The 18,786-nt window shown below is 37.2% G+C and overlaps 1 protein-coding gene across 1 annotated transcript; it reads left to right on the forward strand.

The window, feature by feature from the left end:
• Window positions 1-12,777: 12,777 nt before the first annotated feature.
• Window positions 12,778-17,110, forward strand: LOC110908465 (protein disulfide-isomerase). Its single transcript, XM_022153413.2, has 10 exons — window positions 12,778-13,002; window positions 14,376-14,406; window positions 14,794-15,081; window positions 15,184-15,372; window positions 15,445-15,570; window positions 15,657-15,794; window positions 15,869-15,988; window positions 16,225-16,342; window positions 16,433-16,545; window positions 16,776-17,110. Exons 1-10 carry the CDS (start codon window positions 12,803-12,805, stop codon window positions 16,971-16,973), a joined length of 1,521 nt encoding a protein of 506 aa, XP_022009105.1. The 5' UTR covers window positions 12,778-12,802; the 3' UTR covers window positions 16,974-17,110.
• Window positions 17,111-18,786: the final 1,676 nt, after the last annotated feature.

Consider the following 18,786-nt stretch of genomic DNA (forward strand, 5'->3'; position numbering starts at 1 on the left):
CGATATGGCAACAAGTATCCACTTTCTATAATGGACTGTTGCCACACACAAGGCAGACACTTGATTCTAGCTCCGGGGGACTTTTAGGTAATCGACGCCCGCATGAAATATATAACCAAATTGAGGAAATTGCTCAAACCAATTTTCAATGGCACACCCCCCGAGGCAATAAATCTATTGCCCCGGGCGCCCATAAGGTCGATGAAAGCGCTTCTTTACAAGCCCAAATCGAGGCCCTTTCTTCAAAAATAAAAAAGTTAGAAATGACAAAAACAGTCTCGGTTATGGCTTGTGAAGGGTATGGTGGGCCACATGAAAATTGGAGTTGTATGAAAGAAACGGACGATCAACAGGAATCGGTAAGCTACATTGATAATAGACCTAGGCCGTCGGGTCCTCCAACGGGCACTTACAACCAAGGATGGCGAAACCACCCAAACCTTGGTTGGAGAGAACCCGGCAATAGTAGTAACCAACAAACCCAACGAACAAACTTTCAACAACCAAGAAATGAGTCACAAAATTTCACTCAACAACAAAGTGGACGAGAAAGGCTTGAAGATACTGTATCTCGCCTCATCTCCGACACTGAAAAGAAAAACTCGGAAAGATTTCTACAATTAGAATCAAATTTTAGAAATCAACAAGCTAGTATTCAAAACATAGAAAAACAATTAAATCAAATAGCTCAAAATTTTGCCGAGAGACCACAAGGCGCATTAACTAGCAATACCGAAACAAACCCAAAAGCGCAAGTTCATCTCATCACGCTACGAAACCGCACCGTGGGGCCTGCAGAAGCGCCGCCGCCGACAGAAGAAATGGTACCCCCACCTCTGCAGGAGAAGAACTCCCCTCCGTCACCAGAGCCTACCAAGGTTCCTCGAGTTCCGTACCCCGGTAGGTTAATTCGTCAAAAGACCAATGAGCAATTCGCGAAGTTCGAAAGTCTACTAAAACAATTGCATGTCAATATTCCTTTTATTGATGTCCTAACCCAAACGCCCAAATACTCTAAGTTCATGAGGGACTTCCTCACTCATAAAAAGAAAATTGAAACTTTGCAATTGGTTAAATTAGGCGAAGAATGCTCTGCCCTCGTACTCAATAAACCTCCCCAAAAGAAAATCGATCCCGGAAGCTTCACGATTCCCTGCTCAATCGGGGAGTCCCCCATTCGTAATGCACTAGCCGACCTAGGGGCTAGCATTAACCTCATGCCCTCATCAATGTTTAAAAGACTCGGCCTAGGAACAACGAGTCCTACAAAAATGAGCATACAACTTGCTGATCGATCCATCAAATTCCCGCAAGGTGTCATTGAAAATGTCTTGGTAAAGGTAAGCAAATTCGTCTACCCAGCCGACTTTGTCATACTCGATATGGAGGAAGACACCGAGGTCCCCCTCATACTAGGGAGACCATTTCTTGCCACCGCACAAGCGGTGGTAGATATGAATGACGGAACAATCACCTTGAGGTATGGGGATGATGAAGTAAAATTCGGAGTTGGGAAGAGAATAGAGGACGACGACCCGGTCAACTACATGAAGGTTATTGATTCGAGTTTGGATGCTGCTCTCCGACGGTGTAACATGGGACGCCAAGCATCCCACTCAGAAAATATATAACCTCACATTGAGTCTAGCCAAGGACCCTTATAAACGTGGCGCGCCACGGAGGCATTCCGCGGAACTATCCTTAGTTTAGTTTAATCTTTTAGTTTTAATTTGCAGGAATAAAACACACTCACGGTGCTAAAGGATGAAAAAGGGAACGAGAAAAATGGCCTCATGCACAAAGAACGAAGCAACCCGACACAAATCTCCATTACAGAAGGCTCAACACGGGCCGTGCTCAACCAACACGGCCCCGTGCTGAGCCACCTGCAGAAAAACGCCCAGTTCAGGTAACTGGACACGGGTCGTATTCACCAGACACGCCCCCGTGTCCAGGCTTCTGTCTCATTTCTTTAATTTTTGTTACTGGCACCTGAACACGGGGCCGTGTCCGGTCCCCACGGGGCCGTGTCTAGACTGCCAGTAACATAAATCTTTGCTTTTTAACACCACATTACACATCCAATCAACCTAAAAATTTATTTTTGGGACACATTAAGGACAATGTGTAATTTAAGTGTGGGGGGGGGGGGGAAGCTAACACCTTGAAATTTTGCAAGTCCTAACAACAAGCCTTACACAAAACTCTATTGGAACCGCTAAACACCCCAAATTTTTTTCAAAAATTTTCATTTTTTTACTTGTCTAAAGTTTAAGTTAGAAATCCTAAGATTAATAAGGTTATATTTTTACAAATTTTACAACCGAGAGCATCATGATAACAAGAACCAACATAAGAAAATTATGAAACGGCATAACAAGTCTAGTTAAAATTTGATTATATATACTTGATCACATTAAAAACCCATTCCCACAAAAGTGAGTTTTGAGCCTTTATTGAGCATACAAATTTACATCCTTAGACTAAATGCTCATTTTTCGTTTCTTGTGTGAATAGCCGCTTGGTTCTTACAACTCTAGAACTTGCCACGACGATTCATTCCCGGTCCTTACCAACTTAAGCCCAAGTAAGTAAATGATAAAGGCATTAGGACTAACCATTTTTCTTTCTACACCATTATTTTTCATTTTTTTTACCATCTACCCAAAATCCCCCTAGTTAACCCCTTTGAGCCTAAACCTTTCGTTTCTTTACCCTAAACCCTTTTTACCCACCAAAAACCCTTTTTATTTTTCACCCTTTATTTTAGTAACAAGCTCGGTTTTTCGCAAGCTCGTTCTTTTATGTGATGAAAAAAAAATGATGAAGTTAAAAACAAACAAAGCTATGCAAACAAAAGCTTGTTTGTAGAAATACTTCAAAATAAAAAGTCACTAAAAACAAAGTGTTTTACGAAAACCGACGCTTTTTACGTTTTTCGCCCTTTTACTAACCACTAACCCAACCATCCACCTTTAGCCCAAGCCTAATCCTTCACCCAAAAAGTCCTCTTGATATTTACAAAGGTATAAAGTTAAAAAGGAGGAGGATTGATTGCTTGGGAAGCCTATGGTAGGCGTAAGTTCCATGCCGCTCTCGAGTGATTCACTAAAAAAATACACCTTCGGCCGAGTGTTGAGTGATTTCTCCCGTGAGTTATGTGAACTTGTATATAAATTAAATTTTAAAAGGCATGTTATGCCCAAATAAGTAATTTATCTTATGAAACGTTCTAAATAAATCATAACGAATAGGATTGTAAATAAATAAAAATAAAACCCAAAAAAAATCTTGGATTCCCGACACTCTATGACAAGCCAAAAACCTTCTCTTCTACCCATTCCATTTGGGAGTGTAAGCCACATTTAAAGAGTTTTGCTTGAGGACAAGCAAAAGTTCAAGTGTGGGGGTATTTGATGTGTGTAAAATACAACATATAAATTACATCAAATGAGGCATAAAACTAACCCTTTTTAAGTACTAATGTTGGAAAAAGAGTGTTTTTGTCTTCCTTTTGTATTTTCAGGATTAAATGAGCTCAAATTCACAAAAGAAGCAAAAAGACGGCTAATTCTAACATAAATACAAGAAAAGGAACAAAAGTAGACTGCCCGAACCCTCAACGGCATCCTCCCAAGCAAAGATGAGAAAACAGAAGCCTGAACATGCCCCGTGCTCAGCCAGCACGGGGTCGTGCCCAAGAAGCAGCAGAAAAGACAAACCTGTAGAAGCTTCTATTGCCCACCACGTGGCCGTGTCCAGTGAGCACGGGGGCGTGGCGAAAGTACAGCAGGCGCATTAATTGTAATTGCGAATTACAATTAATGAAGAGAGAGAGTGTCAGACGGGCACGGGGCCGTGTCCAGCCTTCTGTTCAGCCTATAAATAGGAGTGCTTGGTTTCATTCCAACTCATCCCTTGGCACACCACCTCTCTCACACTTCATCCACCACCCACCACCACCATAACACCATCATCCACCACCATCATCCATTGTCCATCGTAGAGTGTGTGAGTCGTCTCGGGATCCAAGATTGATCGTAAGAGTTCTTGACAATCAAGGCCATGTTTGCCTAAGTCTCTTACATCACTTGGTGAAGACAAGTGTTTAGTATAATACTTTTTATTTTTAATCTTTTGCACTTTTTATTTGGTTATGTATTAATGAATTTAATAACTAGTTGCTTATGTTGAAGGTGATCTTTCCTTATCGTTTGTCCGTGGTGTCTTGGCATTATTTTACTGTCTATATAAAATAAAAGATTTTCACCATTCATATCTCCACGGTCTATATGGAGGTATGTTGGCTACCTGGTCGGGGGTTAAGGGAACGGTTTGGTAAGGGTCTTGCCCTTGTTCAGCTTTTAGAGGTCCTGCAAGGGACCTGGGTCAAATTTAGTAGGATCTCCTTCAATGCCCATAGGTATTGGATGGCGGGGATCCAAACTCTTTGACCCCCTCGTAAGTTAACTACTATTAATACTATAACCCGGCTATTTAGGACTGTATCCCTGCTGACTCAGACTACTTAGCCGAGGGTAACGTCACCGCCAAAAGCGGGGCCTACCACAATTTGCATTAATAACTTAATTCATTATCTTCCAATAATCCAACCCTTTAGGATTGTATCCTTGCTGACTCAAACTACTGGGTTGAGGGTAACGTCGCCTTCAAAAGAGGGGCCTACTACAATAACTAAGATAATCTCTTAAACAAGTGCAAAAGTGCGAAAATAATCAAAGGTTATACTAATACACGAGTCGGATCCAAGTGATTCATCTTGTCTATCTATTTTTATTTTATTTTTATTTTTCAGCATTTAGTTAGTTTTTATTTTCTTAGTTTAAAAACCTTTTCTAACTTTTTGATTTGATTAGACGTTGAGGATAAACCGGTACTAAAAGCTCTTGTGTCCTTGGACGACCTCGGTATCTTACCAACACTATACTACGTCCACGATGGGTGTACTTGCCCATATGTGTGTTTAGTGTTAGTAAATATCGTGTTTTATAAATTTAAAACTTGGCTAAAAGTGTAAAAGGGCTTAAAATATATCTAAAAAATATAACACACTTCACGCACATCAATACCCATGATGAGATGTGCTGTATCCAAGAAAGATACATGGAATGGAACGAAAATCCATCTTGTGTGGATTGTAGGGACGTAGATAGGGGTAACATTGGCAACCGAAAACACGAAGGAAGGAGAAGATTGGTTTCCGGTTGAAAAGATGTTCAAAAGGTGAGACTGTGTAATTGGATCGTGAAGGCATACGGTTTATGAGGTACACAGCAGTCTCGAATGCAAAATGCCAAAAACGTTGAGGTACATTTGATTGTGCCATGAGAGTGAGTCCTGTTTCAACAACATGACGGTGTCGTCGTTCGACAACACCATTTTGCTCACTTGTATGGGGGCATGATAGGCGATGGATGATGCCAATGGAGGAGAAAAAGGTAGAGAGGTTCCTAAACTCCCCACCCCTATCTGTTTGGACGGTTTTTAGTTTGGTTGAAAACTGTCTTTCGGCCATTGTGATGAATTGTTTAAAGGTTTCAAAGACATCAGATTTAAGTTTTAATGGAAACAACCACATAAATTTTGAGAAATGATCAACACATAATAAGAAGTAGTTGTGACCATCAAAAGAGGTGACAGGTGCAGGTCCCCAAACATCACAAAACACTAAATCAAGAACATGTGAACTTTTGTATTCCGAAGATAATAAATGTAATTTCGTAGATTTCCCAATAGAACAAGAGTCACAACGCAAAACAGAAGTTTTATTAGAAACAGGTAAACAATATTTAGAAATCATAGAGTGAAAAAGTTGGGAATGTGGATGCCCCAATCTTTGATGCCATGTAGCAGCCGTTGCACGAGTCGTTGAAAAAGCAACTTTAGGAATTTGTTGATTTGCGGGAAGATGGATTGTGTAGAGCCCACCGTCACTTGGACCCATGAGGAGGGTAGTGCGTGTAGACTTGTCCTTCACAGCAAAAAAGGTAGAGTGAAATTCAAAATAGACATGATTGTCGTGACAAAATTTTTGAACCGAAAGAAGGTTTTTCTTGATTTTGGGGACATGTAAGATGTTGGTTAATTGGAAAGTTTTGTTAGGTGAGTAAAATCGTTTGGAGCCAATATGTAAGATGGGAAGAGGAGTACCATTACCAACATGCGGATTATCATCACCGTAGTAGGGTTCGGCAGAGTCAAAACTTGTCATATCCGGTGCAACATGGTCGCTTGAGCCAGTGTCAGGAAGCCATTGTGAAGAAGCTTGTGATCGAGTGTCAGCATAATTGGCTGAGCGCTGCCTAGACTGGAAGGTAGATGGGTCACGGTTCGGGCATTGAGAAGGAACATGACCAATGCCGCATCTGTTGCAAGTGCCAAAAACAGTATTTTGGTTAGAAGCCCAACTAAACTGACCTGGGTTATTCCGGTTATGATTGTAGTTAGGTCCACGACCTCCACGGCCCGTGTTGTAATTGTTTCCACGTCCGCGTCCTCGATTTGTGTAAAAAGCCGAGGAACTCGTAGTGGATGAAGGCGAGGAGGTTCTGGCCGGCTGGAGTTGCAGCCCTAATTTGGAGACAAGCTGTTGTAAGGCCTGCATTGTGTCAAGTGGAAGGGATGCACCTTGGTTAGTGGAGGCTGTAAAGGCTTGAGCTGGTCCAACATCAGGAGCGGTTTTTCTGATCAGAAACTCATGGTCGGCCAGAAGGCCGGAGAGTTCATAAAAAACAGTTGTAAATTCTCTTTCAAGCAAACTTTGTTTAAGTCCGTTGTATTCATCACGAAGGCCTGCAACCACAAGCATGACAATATCTTTGTCCAACATTGGTGCTCCAATATTTGCTAGAGCAGTGGCATATTCTTGTGCCCTAGCAAGATATGCAGCAGATGTTTCATCTCCCTTCATTTGTATTTTCAACAGTTGAGTTTTAAGAGTAAATTCTCGTGAAGAAGTGTGCGGTGCATATGCACGTTCAAGGGCTAGCCAAAGATCACGAGATGTAGTACCTTGTACGTGCTGAAACGATGCTTCAGAAATAGTTGACATTAGTAGCATACGTACGTGGGCATCATTGGACACCCAAGCCATGTAACTAGGGTTAACAACAGAAGCAACTGTTGTTGTTTCTTTCCCAGTGATAACAGGCGGTTGGATCTGTGAATCTGGACATGATATAGTTCCATCAACATAGCCGAACAGGCTGTTTGTAGTTAGAAACGGTTGGATCATGGCCTTCCAATAGCCATAGTTGGTCGAGGTGAGGGTGAAGCCAAACTTGTGAGAGTTGTGTGTGGTTTTATCAGTGGAGGAGAAAGGCTCTATCGTTGCCATTTGTGTTTAGGGTTTTATCAAAGCAGAATTATATTGAACAGAATAGGACTGATCAAACAGAATTATGATCGAACAGAAGGATGAGAGGCTAGGGTTTGTCGGCAGTTGTTTTCTGCTGGTGAGGTCGGACTTGTTTTCCGATGATGAGTGAGGCAACAATAGAATTGGCGGCAGTAGAGCTAGGAGAAACCCTAGGCTCTGATACCATAAAAAACAGATGTTTTGTGTATTGAATTGTGATTGTGATTGTACTGCTGAATACAATGGAAACTGAGATATATATAGACACGCTAGACCTAATCATAGACAGCTAATATAACATAATCAAGGGAACATAATCAGGCCTAATATATAGTATGATTGTTCTGTAATCAGGCCTAATATATAGTATGATTGTTCTGTCTAATAGGTATCTTATCCCTTGGCATCGCTCTAGACAATGAATGCCATGAAACACATATGCTTATGAAAGCATTAACCAGGAAATTTGGACCAATCAAAGCAGATGTGAAGCCGGACCCTGTCATGACATCATGGCGTTTTGATGATGAAACAGACATGGTGACCGTTACATACGACAACAGAGAGCAGGAAGTCTACTGGCTTGAAAACATCATGACAAAGCAGGGTCTTGATTTTATGGAAGAATTGCATAACGCCACTTGTACGAACACAGAAATGGACTCAAAATTGGAGTTAATGCAAGACATGTTCAAGTGGAGGCTTCAGAATCTTCAGGAACAAGAAGCTGATGAAGGTGAAGGTGATGACATGGATGAAGATCCAGATGAAGACTCCGAGGAAGAAGATGACGCAAGTGATGGATACTTTTCGGATAAAGTACCTTCTGACGAAGGCTTTTAATTTTTTTCCTATTTTTTTTCTTCTGCGTAATCTTCTTCTTTTTTAAGATAATTAAATGATATATTTCTCTCTTTATTAGCAAAACGCCAAAAAAATACTAAAAAGGTTATTCCTCAAAAAACGCCAATAATAACAAAAGATATTTTTCCTGCTTAATATTTTATTTTCTCCGTTATTGTATTTTGTCATCTTGGTTTGCATAACGCCATTTAAAAAAAAACGCCAATCTTAGAAGATGGGACGTCTATCACCTATAAAACTGATAAAAGCTGATCAAAACAGTAAATACAAAAACAGTAACTGAAAAGACGGTTACTTTATTACTATCATTTATTACAATAAAAAATTCTCGCCTAAACTTCACGCCAAAAAACTCCTATAAGAGAGGGGTCTATACACAATGAAATTGATCACACCCAGAAAAACAAACGTCATATCCTTTAGAAACCACTCACTTTAAAACGCCAAATAATGTTAGTTAAAATAACCACAGATGGCAAAGCTTTCACTGAATGGATTCTTCTTCTGAGGGGGTTATCTCAATAATATTTTGCTAATTGAGATGGACAAATATTCAAGAAAAAGAGACTGATGACAGTGATATGCCATCATGTGAGCTTTGTTCTTGATGAATATAGGCATGGAATAAAGGGATCGATACAAGTGTAAAATGTTATTTTGGACTCCATTATTACAAATAGCATCAAGCAAGAGTTGATCTTTAATGACATGCCACCAGACAAGAATATCACACAAAAAAACAGGATGCCACTAAGCAGCTTCGTCTGAAAAAGACGGGGTTTATGTAGGAAAGTTGGCATCTAGCTAAGGTATTCAAAAGGTTCAAAACGCCAAACAAATTCAAGAAGAAGGAGCTGATGACAGTGAAGATTCGGAAGTGAAATTAGATTACCATTTTTTAATTTTTTTTCTTTTTCATTTTATATTGTTTTGTTATCAAGTTATCTGTTGTTTTGTTATCTAATTCTCTAAAAATAAAATACATTATTATATAAAATAACAAAAACTACAAACACCAAAACGCTAGTAGTGTGAAAACTGTGAGAACGGGTGCTGGCAAAGCAACTTGTCAAATGTATTAAACGCCAAAAAATTCACTAAACGCCAAAAAAACATTTGGTCTTATTGTTAACTTATGAAAATATTAATTACTCGTAGTGAATTATTATACAAAACGCCACAAAAATGCCAAAAAATTGACCAGAAAACGCTATAACGCCAAAAAATTATCTATGTGACACAAAAACAATTAATTCAACGCCAAAAAGTTTAATAAATACAATTAACGCCAAAAAAATCTTAGACGCCAGAAAATATTATACCGCGTTGGGAAAATAAAAGAAGACTGAAAAGATAAAAATACCCCTCAGACCCTGATCATGTCCCGCGCCACGTGTTGGGCCAGGATGCGTTCTCGCGGTTCTCACAATAAGAGGTGGTTCTCGCATGATCTTCTCCCTATATATATATATATATATATATAGAGAGAGAGAGTAAGGTTAACATACAAAAAGCCTTATCATACATCACGTAGGAGACAATGGTAACCGTTGGATCAGGGGTATAATCACGCATGGGACCACATAATCACGCATGGGACTACATAATCACGCATGGGACTATAATCACGCACGTTCTATGATAATAACGCACGTTATATTTTTTGTCATGTATGTTAATGTAGGTTAAGCCTTGAAGTACATTATACTTTCTCTCTCTCTCTCTCTCTCTCTATATATATATATATATATATATATATATAGGGAGAAGATCATGCGAGAACCACCTCTTATTGTGAGAACCGCGAGAACCAATGTGAACACACCAAAAATGCCTAAAAATAGCTAAAAATCACACAAAAAAAAAAAAAATTTTAATATTTTTTATATAAAAATCGCTACTTTTCGAAGCCAAAAAAAAATTTATTTTTTAAAAAAAAAAATTTTGGCCACTAAAAGTAGCGATTTGAGCATAAAAAATATTAAAAAAAAAATTTAGATTTTCTTTAGGTTTTTTGGGGGTTTAGTTTTTAGTATTTTAGCTTGGGGGGGGGGGGGAGGGGGGTTTAGGTTTTGGGGGGGGGGGGGTGTTTAGGTTTTTTTGGGGTTTTAGTTTTTAGCATTTAGCTTTGGGGGGGGGTGGGGGTTAGGTTTTTTTTAAGTTTTTTTAGCTATTTTAGGTTGTGTTCACATTGGTTCTCAATGTTCTCACAATAAGGGTGGTTCTCGCATAAGCCCCTCCCTATATATATATATATATATATATATATATATATATATATATATATATATATATATATATATATATATATATATATATATATATATATATATATATATATATATATATATAGTCACAACCCCAACCCCACGCTGGGCGGGAGCCGTGAGCAGATACAGCAGTGGTACCGGTGTTTATTAAATTCGCAGCGAAAAATTTCATCAGGATCGTAGTTAGGAAAATTTCAGAGTTGTAAAACACCAAATTTTTAATATTAAACAACTAGGTAAAACCCATATTACAAACAAAGGTTTTTATAGGGATAAACCCTATTTTGACAAAACAAATTTCCTTTTCTTTATTCTGATAACATAGCCACTTTATTTAAGCCTTCAGTGCTTCATAGCATGTTCCATTACTTTCACAATAAGTCACCTGAAACGCGTTTAAAAACATTTTATCAGTGAAAAATACTGCTGAGTTCATTCATTTGTATAAAAAGACATGATGTTATAATTACATCATTAAGGGCTTTTACATTTGTTTATATCTTTCAATTACTCAAATTAGTATTTGTCACGGTGGCAGTTCCTATGACTGTGGTCATATTACTATTGGCTAACTCTTTGTCCAATAGCAATGCTGGACTAGTACTGTATACAAAACCCCACATACCAGCAGTAATTTCAGAATACAAAAGTTTAATCGCTGTAAATACAACTTGGAAAACATTTGGGGTTTTGAAAGCATTTAATAAAATAGAATGACTCATTTTGTAGATTTAGGGTTTTGATTATTACAGCCTCCTAGTATTAAGCTTGGGTTCCTAATAAACACATAATGCAAAACGTATTAGTGTATTAACCCAATTCAAACTTTAACGATAATCACGAGATCAAAACCCCAACTTAGTTAACAAAGGATAGCATTGTCCTGGCAGCACTTTGACATCCATTGATGGGTTTCAGATCAATCGGACAGTGTATCGTACCAGTGATCCGGGTTAACAAGCTGATTATGGAGCAGAGTTTTAGGGCTTCGGCTAGTTGGTATTAAGAAGGTAGTAGAACGAGATAGCGAAAGAAAGAAATTTGAACGAGTCTAAATGCTTCAATTCACGTCCAATTTATAGCTATGGATCAACCACGTTGCGTCATGCGACCATTCTCGTCCATCACCGTCGCGCCGCGCGACCTGGTGAGCTAGGGCTTAGGTGTCAAGAGTCACCATGTAGGCATGCCACGTGGTTGCCACGTGTCTTCTGGCGATCAACTAGGTGTCGCGTCACGCGACCGTACACTTCTATCTTCGTCGCGTAGCGCGACGAGACCAAGGTCCTGGTTTCTTTGTTTCTCATGCTGGTTCCCGTTGTACGTGTTCGGAGTCTCGATTATGATTCGTTTATGTCCTTTTTGAGGGTTGTTACATATATTGAGGTCCATCACCACACCCTAGGTCCATCTCTTTTGGCTAATCCCCCACACCTGCTGACGTGGTCGCCTACGTGGCGGATTATCCTTTGAGAACTACCCTCCTCCACACCCAATAGCCTAATTTGCAAGTTAAATAAATTAGGTTCTTTACTCTTCAAATTAAATTTCGTTTCTTTTTTATCTCCTTGTATGTTGTATGCATGGTCTTTTTTTTTCTGTAACGTATACATTTATCTTTGCATTAATCTAAAATAGAAGGTTCATTCATACAAGCCTGTTTAGCTAAATACTAGGGCTAACAATAGATATCTGTATAAGATACGATTAGACTTGTTTACTAAAAAAGTACATATCATGATTTTTTACTTTTTTAAAAACAAATAAAATTATGAGGTTAGGATCCATCATTTCTTTTTCTTGGTACATAAAATGTAAAACTGTGTTATAGACATGAGATATCAAGTAGTTAAACGAGTTGTATTCATATTTAATACTTGTGTTATACACGTCGTCAGAGACCTGTTGAACCCGATAAGACACGATTTGCCAACCCTATTAAATACCATATACCAGTGATTCATATGGCTTATATTTTTTTTTACTTTACATGTTTTTTATAACTTTTTTATCAAGTCCATGTAACGGATATGATTACAAGAATCCAATTACATAAATAACAACTCTTTCAGAATAAGATACAAAACTTAAACCTACGTATTTAACTATTTTATTTTATAATTTAAAGACTCATTAACTCCTCATCAATTCATATTATATTTCCGTTACACACAAAATCTTCATGAATATTACCCAAACCCGGTTCTATACGGTGTCGTATTGGGCCCAAACCACCTATATATATTCACACACTGAACACACAAAGCTTCATCTACTTCATCTCTCTTGCATGAACAAAAAACCAGAGAGAGAAAAAGCAGTTATGGCGAATGTTCATAACATCCTCTTGTTGTGTGTTTTTGTAATTGTATCATCGTCTGTATCAATCGCCGAGGAGGAGAAAGAATATGTTTTGACTCTTGATCACTCGAATTTTACAGAGATTGTTTCGAAACACAAGTTCATCGCCGTCGAGTTTTACGCTCCTTGGTATGTCTTTCTCTTTGTTGATTTTATATGGTTAATGTGTTTTGTTCATGTTTGATGGTTTTGATAAGCAGATGATGTTTTTTTTTTTTTTTTTGTTTAGAAATTTTAGTGGTTAAAACTAAGGGTGTAAACGAGCAGATCTGAGTCTGAGTTACTTACGATAATTTGAGCCCGGTTCAGTTCAAACCTTGTGCTTGGCTATACTTGTTTATTATACATTAGTAATTATTTTTTATATATATTTTACTTTAACTTTTATATGTAACATAAGATATTATTTAGTTAATCTTTATCATAATTTAATATACATTAATATTTTCTTTATAAATATATAGTAATTATATTAATTAAAAAGTATATAAATAAAATGTTGGTTTAAGGTTCGGCACCTGGCTATAGGTAGGGGTGTAAATAAATCATGCGGAGTTAAAACTCAATCAAGAGCTTGGCATATGAGTGGTTTTCAAGCTATGGTTCGGCTCATTTAATTATTATTTATTAAATAACTATATTAAAAATTCGTATATTATACAGATTGAATAAATAAAATATTAAATAATTAACAGCGAAGATTTAGAAATTAAAACAAAACTTTCAAAACAAATAAAGAAATTATAAAACAAGATTTTGAAGTCAGATATGATTGAATTAACTTTTTTCATATTAACAAATTGAATAAGAAATTGAATTAGAATTATTACATGTGTCACAACCACTTATTTATCATGTATAGATTTGTATACATTAATAATTGTTATATATGTGTGTATATACGTATTAATTATAACTTTTATATATACACACACACCATAATATATGTTATTTAGTTTTTTTTATGATATCTTAACCTTCATATATAATAAAAATTATTATATAAATTTATATTTAGTATATTAAACACAAAATGTATATTGAGGTCATGTATTGGATTGTTAGGAGCCATTTGGGTCGTCCTCTAGTTAAAAGCAACCGGATCGAATGATCCATGTAGTATTTGATTTGGAAAAATGGATGTGAGATCATCGATGGAAAAATGAAGCATTCAAATCTGTTTTGATTTGGCGACTTTTTGTAACGTATTATTTTTTATTTTGAACTAAACCTGATTTGGAAATGAAATTGACAGGCTGTTGATTTAAATTTGTTGCGTGTAAACATCTAAATGTTTAAAAAGAAAGATTCATTTATGGATTTACGTACCTAACTCATTTATTTTATTTTTACTTATATAGTTATATTCCTATTACTGAAAATGCATACATCATAGTATCATTTGAAAGCTTCACTTATTTTTGGCTAATTAACCAACTGTATGAAATGTGGTTTGTTTTTGACATCTATTAATGGCATGCTGTTTCTATTGATATTGACAGGTGTGGTCACTGTAAGCATCTAGCTCCAGAGGTACATGTCTTAAGTCTCTTGTAAAAGAGCCGAGCCGAGGCTAAGTCAGGGTGGGCTTGGGCTCTCGTTTATAAACCGAGCCGAACTAGTTTGCCTCATTTATCTTAACAAGTTGTAATGTTGGCTTGAGATCGGCTCGCCAAAAGTTCTTGCCAACTTGTTTATTTTTTTTAAATTACTTTTTTATTTTGTAATTTGTTGACAAATATTGATATTTAAAAAAAAAATTCATGTATGAATTTGTGTTATATGTATATATAAATAAGTTTGTTACACATTTGTAATTCATACAAATTAAAGATATTGTTACCATTATTCTTACATATATGCTTCACATGTGTTGGCACTGCAATTGTTTTCTTACATATATCTACTTCATTTGTGCAGTATGAAAAGGCTGCATCTGTTTTGGCAAGTCATGATCCAGCAATTGTTTTGGCCAAAGTTGATGCTGATAACGCAGATAACAAACCACTTGCAGAGAAATATGAGGTGCAAGGGTTCCCCACAATAAAGATCTTGAGAAACGGTGGTGAAAAGATTCAGGATTATAACGGCCCTCGCGAGGCTGATGGTATTGTGACTTACTTGAAGAAACAAGTCGGTCCGGCATCACCTGAAATCAAAACTAAAGAAGATGTAGAAAGCCTTATAGATGACAAAAAGATTTTTATTGTAAGCATTTAGATTTCACTTGAATTTCCTCATGGTTCTTTAAGCTTTTAGTTTTAAACAAAAAATATATATATATATAAAATTTATAATTCATCATTGCAGGTTGGGATTTTCCCCAAATTTTCAGGGAAGGAATATGATAATTATATGATTTTAGCTGATAAGTTGCGGTCTACCCATGATTTCGGTCATACTTCTAACGCTAAGCTCATCCCTCGTGGGGACTCATCGGTTAACAAGCCAACTCTTAGGTTACTAAAGCCTTTTGATGAGCTTGTTGTTGATTCTAAGGTATTGATGATTTTATTAAGGTATGAGGTTCTTTCTAGTAGTTAAATAACATCTCCTTGTGATCTCTTTTAGGACTTTGAAGTTGATGCTATGGAGAAGTTCATTGAAGAAGCTAGCACTCCTCTTGTGACACTTTTTGACCAAAGTGAGACCAACCAACCATTTTTGTCCAAATACTTTCAGAGTTCAGAATCCAAGGTACAAATTTTATAGAAAAAATATAATATGTTTTTTGTGGCAAAATAAAATGGTTCATAACAAGATTTGTTGTTTCCTATTCATAGGCTATGCTCTTCTTTAACTATGACCATGAGAAAAAAGATTATTTTAAGTCAACATATCATGAGATTGCTGCATTGTACAAAGGAAAAGGATTGATTTTCCTCATGGGAGATGTTAAAGATAGTGCAAATGTGTTGGAGGTAATCATTGTTTTCATCTTCAAATACTTACCTTTGATTTTAATCACATACTTATGTACCTTTTCATTATGCAGTATTTTGGCCTTACCGTAGATCAAACACCCGCCCTCTTGGTACAAGACACGAAAGGTGTCAAGTATGTTAGCCAAAATGTGCAAGCCGATCATATCGCTCCTTGGTTGAAGGACTTTACCGTATGTTCACGCTTCCCACTCTCTTCTTTACGATTTTTATTAAGATTAACATAATTAACATAACGTGATAATATGATTAATCCATTTTCTTATAATCTAACCTTTTTATTCTATATGTACGATCCGTTAAAGATAAAACATTAATGAAATTGACCCATTTACGAGTAAATGTGTCTAAATTGCCACAATTACATGAACTATAGTAATTGAAACTGATATTTGTGGCATTACTCTAGGACGGAAAGCTAAAACCATATATAAAGTCAGAGCCGATTCCAGAAACCAATGACGAGCCGGTGAAGGTGGTGGTTTCAAAGAGCTTTAAAGACATGGTTTTGGACTCCAAAAAGAATGGTTGAACGTACATTTTCATTTAAACAAATAATCCAAGTACTTGGCCTATTTTTTTTACGGATCTTAGCGTTTTTAATCTTGGTTTTACAGTTCTACTAGAGATCTATGCACCATGGTGTGGACACTGCAAAAAGCTAGCCCCAATCTTTGAAGAAGTGGCTGTCTCGTTTGAGCAGGATCCTGGAGTAGTCATTGCAAAACTTGTAAGTGCTAACTTGTTTGGCCCCAAATTATTTTTCTTTGTTTTATAGAAAAATTTGGGTAAAGGAGCTAATAGACTTTTTAAGTAAAAAAGCCTCATATTTAATTTTTTCTTTAGGCCCTAAAATAGGTTGGGTGAGTCCGTTTTGGGTTGGGTAACGTGTCAGAACCGGTAGATGTAGACCATCTTGACAGTTATTTGTTCCTAACACATTTGTGGCATATATCGTAGGATGGAACTAAAAACGACATCCCAAGCGAGGAATTTGATGTTAAAGGTTTCCCGACATTGTTCTTCAAATCTTCAAGTGGTAAAATAGTGCAATACGAGGGAGACAGGACTAAGGAGGACATGATTGAGTTCATTCAAAAGAATCGCGAAGTCACTTCCGAGTTGACTTCGGAGGAGTCTGTCAAAGATGAGCTTTGAAGAAATCTTGTTTTTTTTCTTTAGTCTTATGTAGTTGGTTATGCACTCTTAAAGTGTTGAAACTTGGTTTTTACAATTAGTTTTAATGAGTTTATAAGAAACTAAGAGAGGCCGGTCTGTTAGTTCACCTTTTAAAATCTGACTTTATATTTCAATTGATATTATGCTAGTAACAATTGTTAAAAGTCGGTAAAATAGTTCACCTTTTACCATAAATTTTTACAATCAGTTTTAATGATATCGACTAAATGATCACTAAATGTGTTGGGAAACAAGCGGTCTCAAGAATCCCCAACAACCCTCCCAAAGCAAACAATAGAGAAATATAACTGAACGCAAGAATATACGTGGAAACTTCAAAACCGGAGAAAAACCACGGGCCTCCAGAAAGAAACTGGAGAAACTCCCAAAGCAAACAATAGATCCACTATGCGACAAATTGTTACAATCACATAGACTACTCTCTCAAGCCACCCCCACCCAATTACACCCACACTTCTCCGAAGAAAAAAGAACCAAACACTTCAAGTGTATTTTTGGTTGGGACACTTTGAAACCAAAGCCTTGGACTCCTTTTATAAGCTTGGAGTCCTCCCAAGCTTTCATCCTTGCACCGATGTGGGATGGGCATATTTTTCATATAGCCAAAAACCTTGGATATAAGAAAAAAAAAACAACCACATCAAAGGAACACCGTCTTCAACCGACGATCATACTCCACCATAAAAGAGTATCTCCACTTAGAATAGACCATCCTAAGAATTTCTTCTCGGCACATGTTGAAAAACCTACTGAAAACTTATGGTGCAACTTCCCCGCTTGGCATACCCGGAAGTTCATCAGCCATCAATGTGACAACCCTTGTAATTCCATGTAATCCGTACAACTTATTAATGAAAATTAAAGTGCTTGATGATTGTGCTTTCTGATATCTGTGTTATACTAGTATGTGCTTGTTAACACAGAAAAGTCACTAAATAGTCCTGTGTGTTTTCCTAAGTGTTAGAAATCAAAAGTGTTACAAAAATATATATAAAGGACACTTTACGGATTAATTAAGCACTTTAACGGAACAGTGTCAGACCGAACAACCGGACTTTACCCAGAACATAAAAATATTGCCAAACACATAGTTTTTACTTTTCTGAGCTAGTTAGGGTCCCCGAACACCCTAACACCCTTTATATTATTAGTTAACACACTAATAACCTAACTAAACACCTTTAGATTTCAACTAAATGGAAACTAGATCATTACACCCCAACCATACCCTCCCCCCCCCCCTCATTTTGATGGTCACAAGGGGTGACCCACCCCTTGCCTTCCTTTGATTATTTTATTCCAAAATGTTGGTGGATTAAGGACACTTTGTATGTTGGTTAATAAGGGATTTGGATTATAAATAAGTCTAAGGGTTTTAGACTTTCATTTCATCACAACACACAAATCAAGTTACTCTCTCCTTCCCTCCTACACCACCTCACGGCCGCCACCATCAACCACTGATGTGAGTAAAATGCAACATATAAATTACATCAAATGAGCCATAAAACTAACCCTTTTTAAGTACTAATGTTGGAAAAAGTGTGCTTTTGTTTTCCTTTTGTATTTTCAGGGTTAAAAGAATTTAAATGAACAAAAGAAGCAAAAATGCAGCCAAATCCAACATAAATACAAAGAAAAGGAAGAAACGTGGCATGCCTGACTCCTCGACAGCATCTCCCAAAGCAAAAACAAGAAGAAAGCTGAGCATGGGGCTGTGCCCAGCTGAGCATGGGGCTGTGCCCAGCTGAACACGGGGCTGTGTCCAGCG

This window comes from Helianthus annuus, chromosome 14 (genome assembly GCF_002127325.2).
Source record: "Helianthus annuus cultivar XRQ/B chromosome 14, HanXRQr2.0-SUNRISE, whole genome shotgun sequence".
In the NCBI taxonomy this organism is placed as follows: Eukaryota; Viridiplantae; Streptophyta; class Magnoliopsida; order Asterales; family Asteraceae; genus Helianthus; species Helianthus annuus.

Bases quoted from the DNA above. Each gene is read 5' to 3' on its own strand.
- LOC110908465 (XM_022153413.2), top strand. From the start codon at position 12,803: ATGAACAAAAAACCAGAGAGAGAAAAAGCAGTTATGGCGAATGTTCAT. The intron at 13,003-14,375 runs GTATGTCTTTCT...TGATATTGACAG, and splicing joins GTCGAGTTTTACGCTCCTTG to GTGTGGTCACTGTAAGCATC. The intron at 16,343-16,432 runs GTTGAACGTACA...TTGGTTTTACAG, and splicing joins TTTGGACTCCAAAAAGAATG to TTCTACTAGAGATCTATGCA.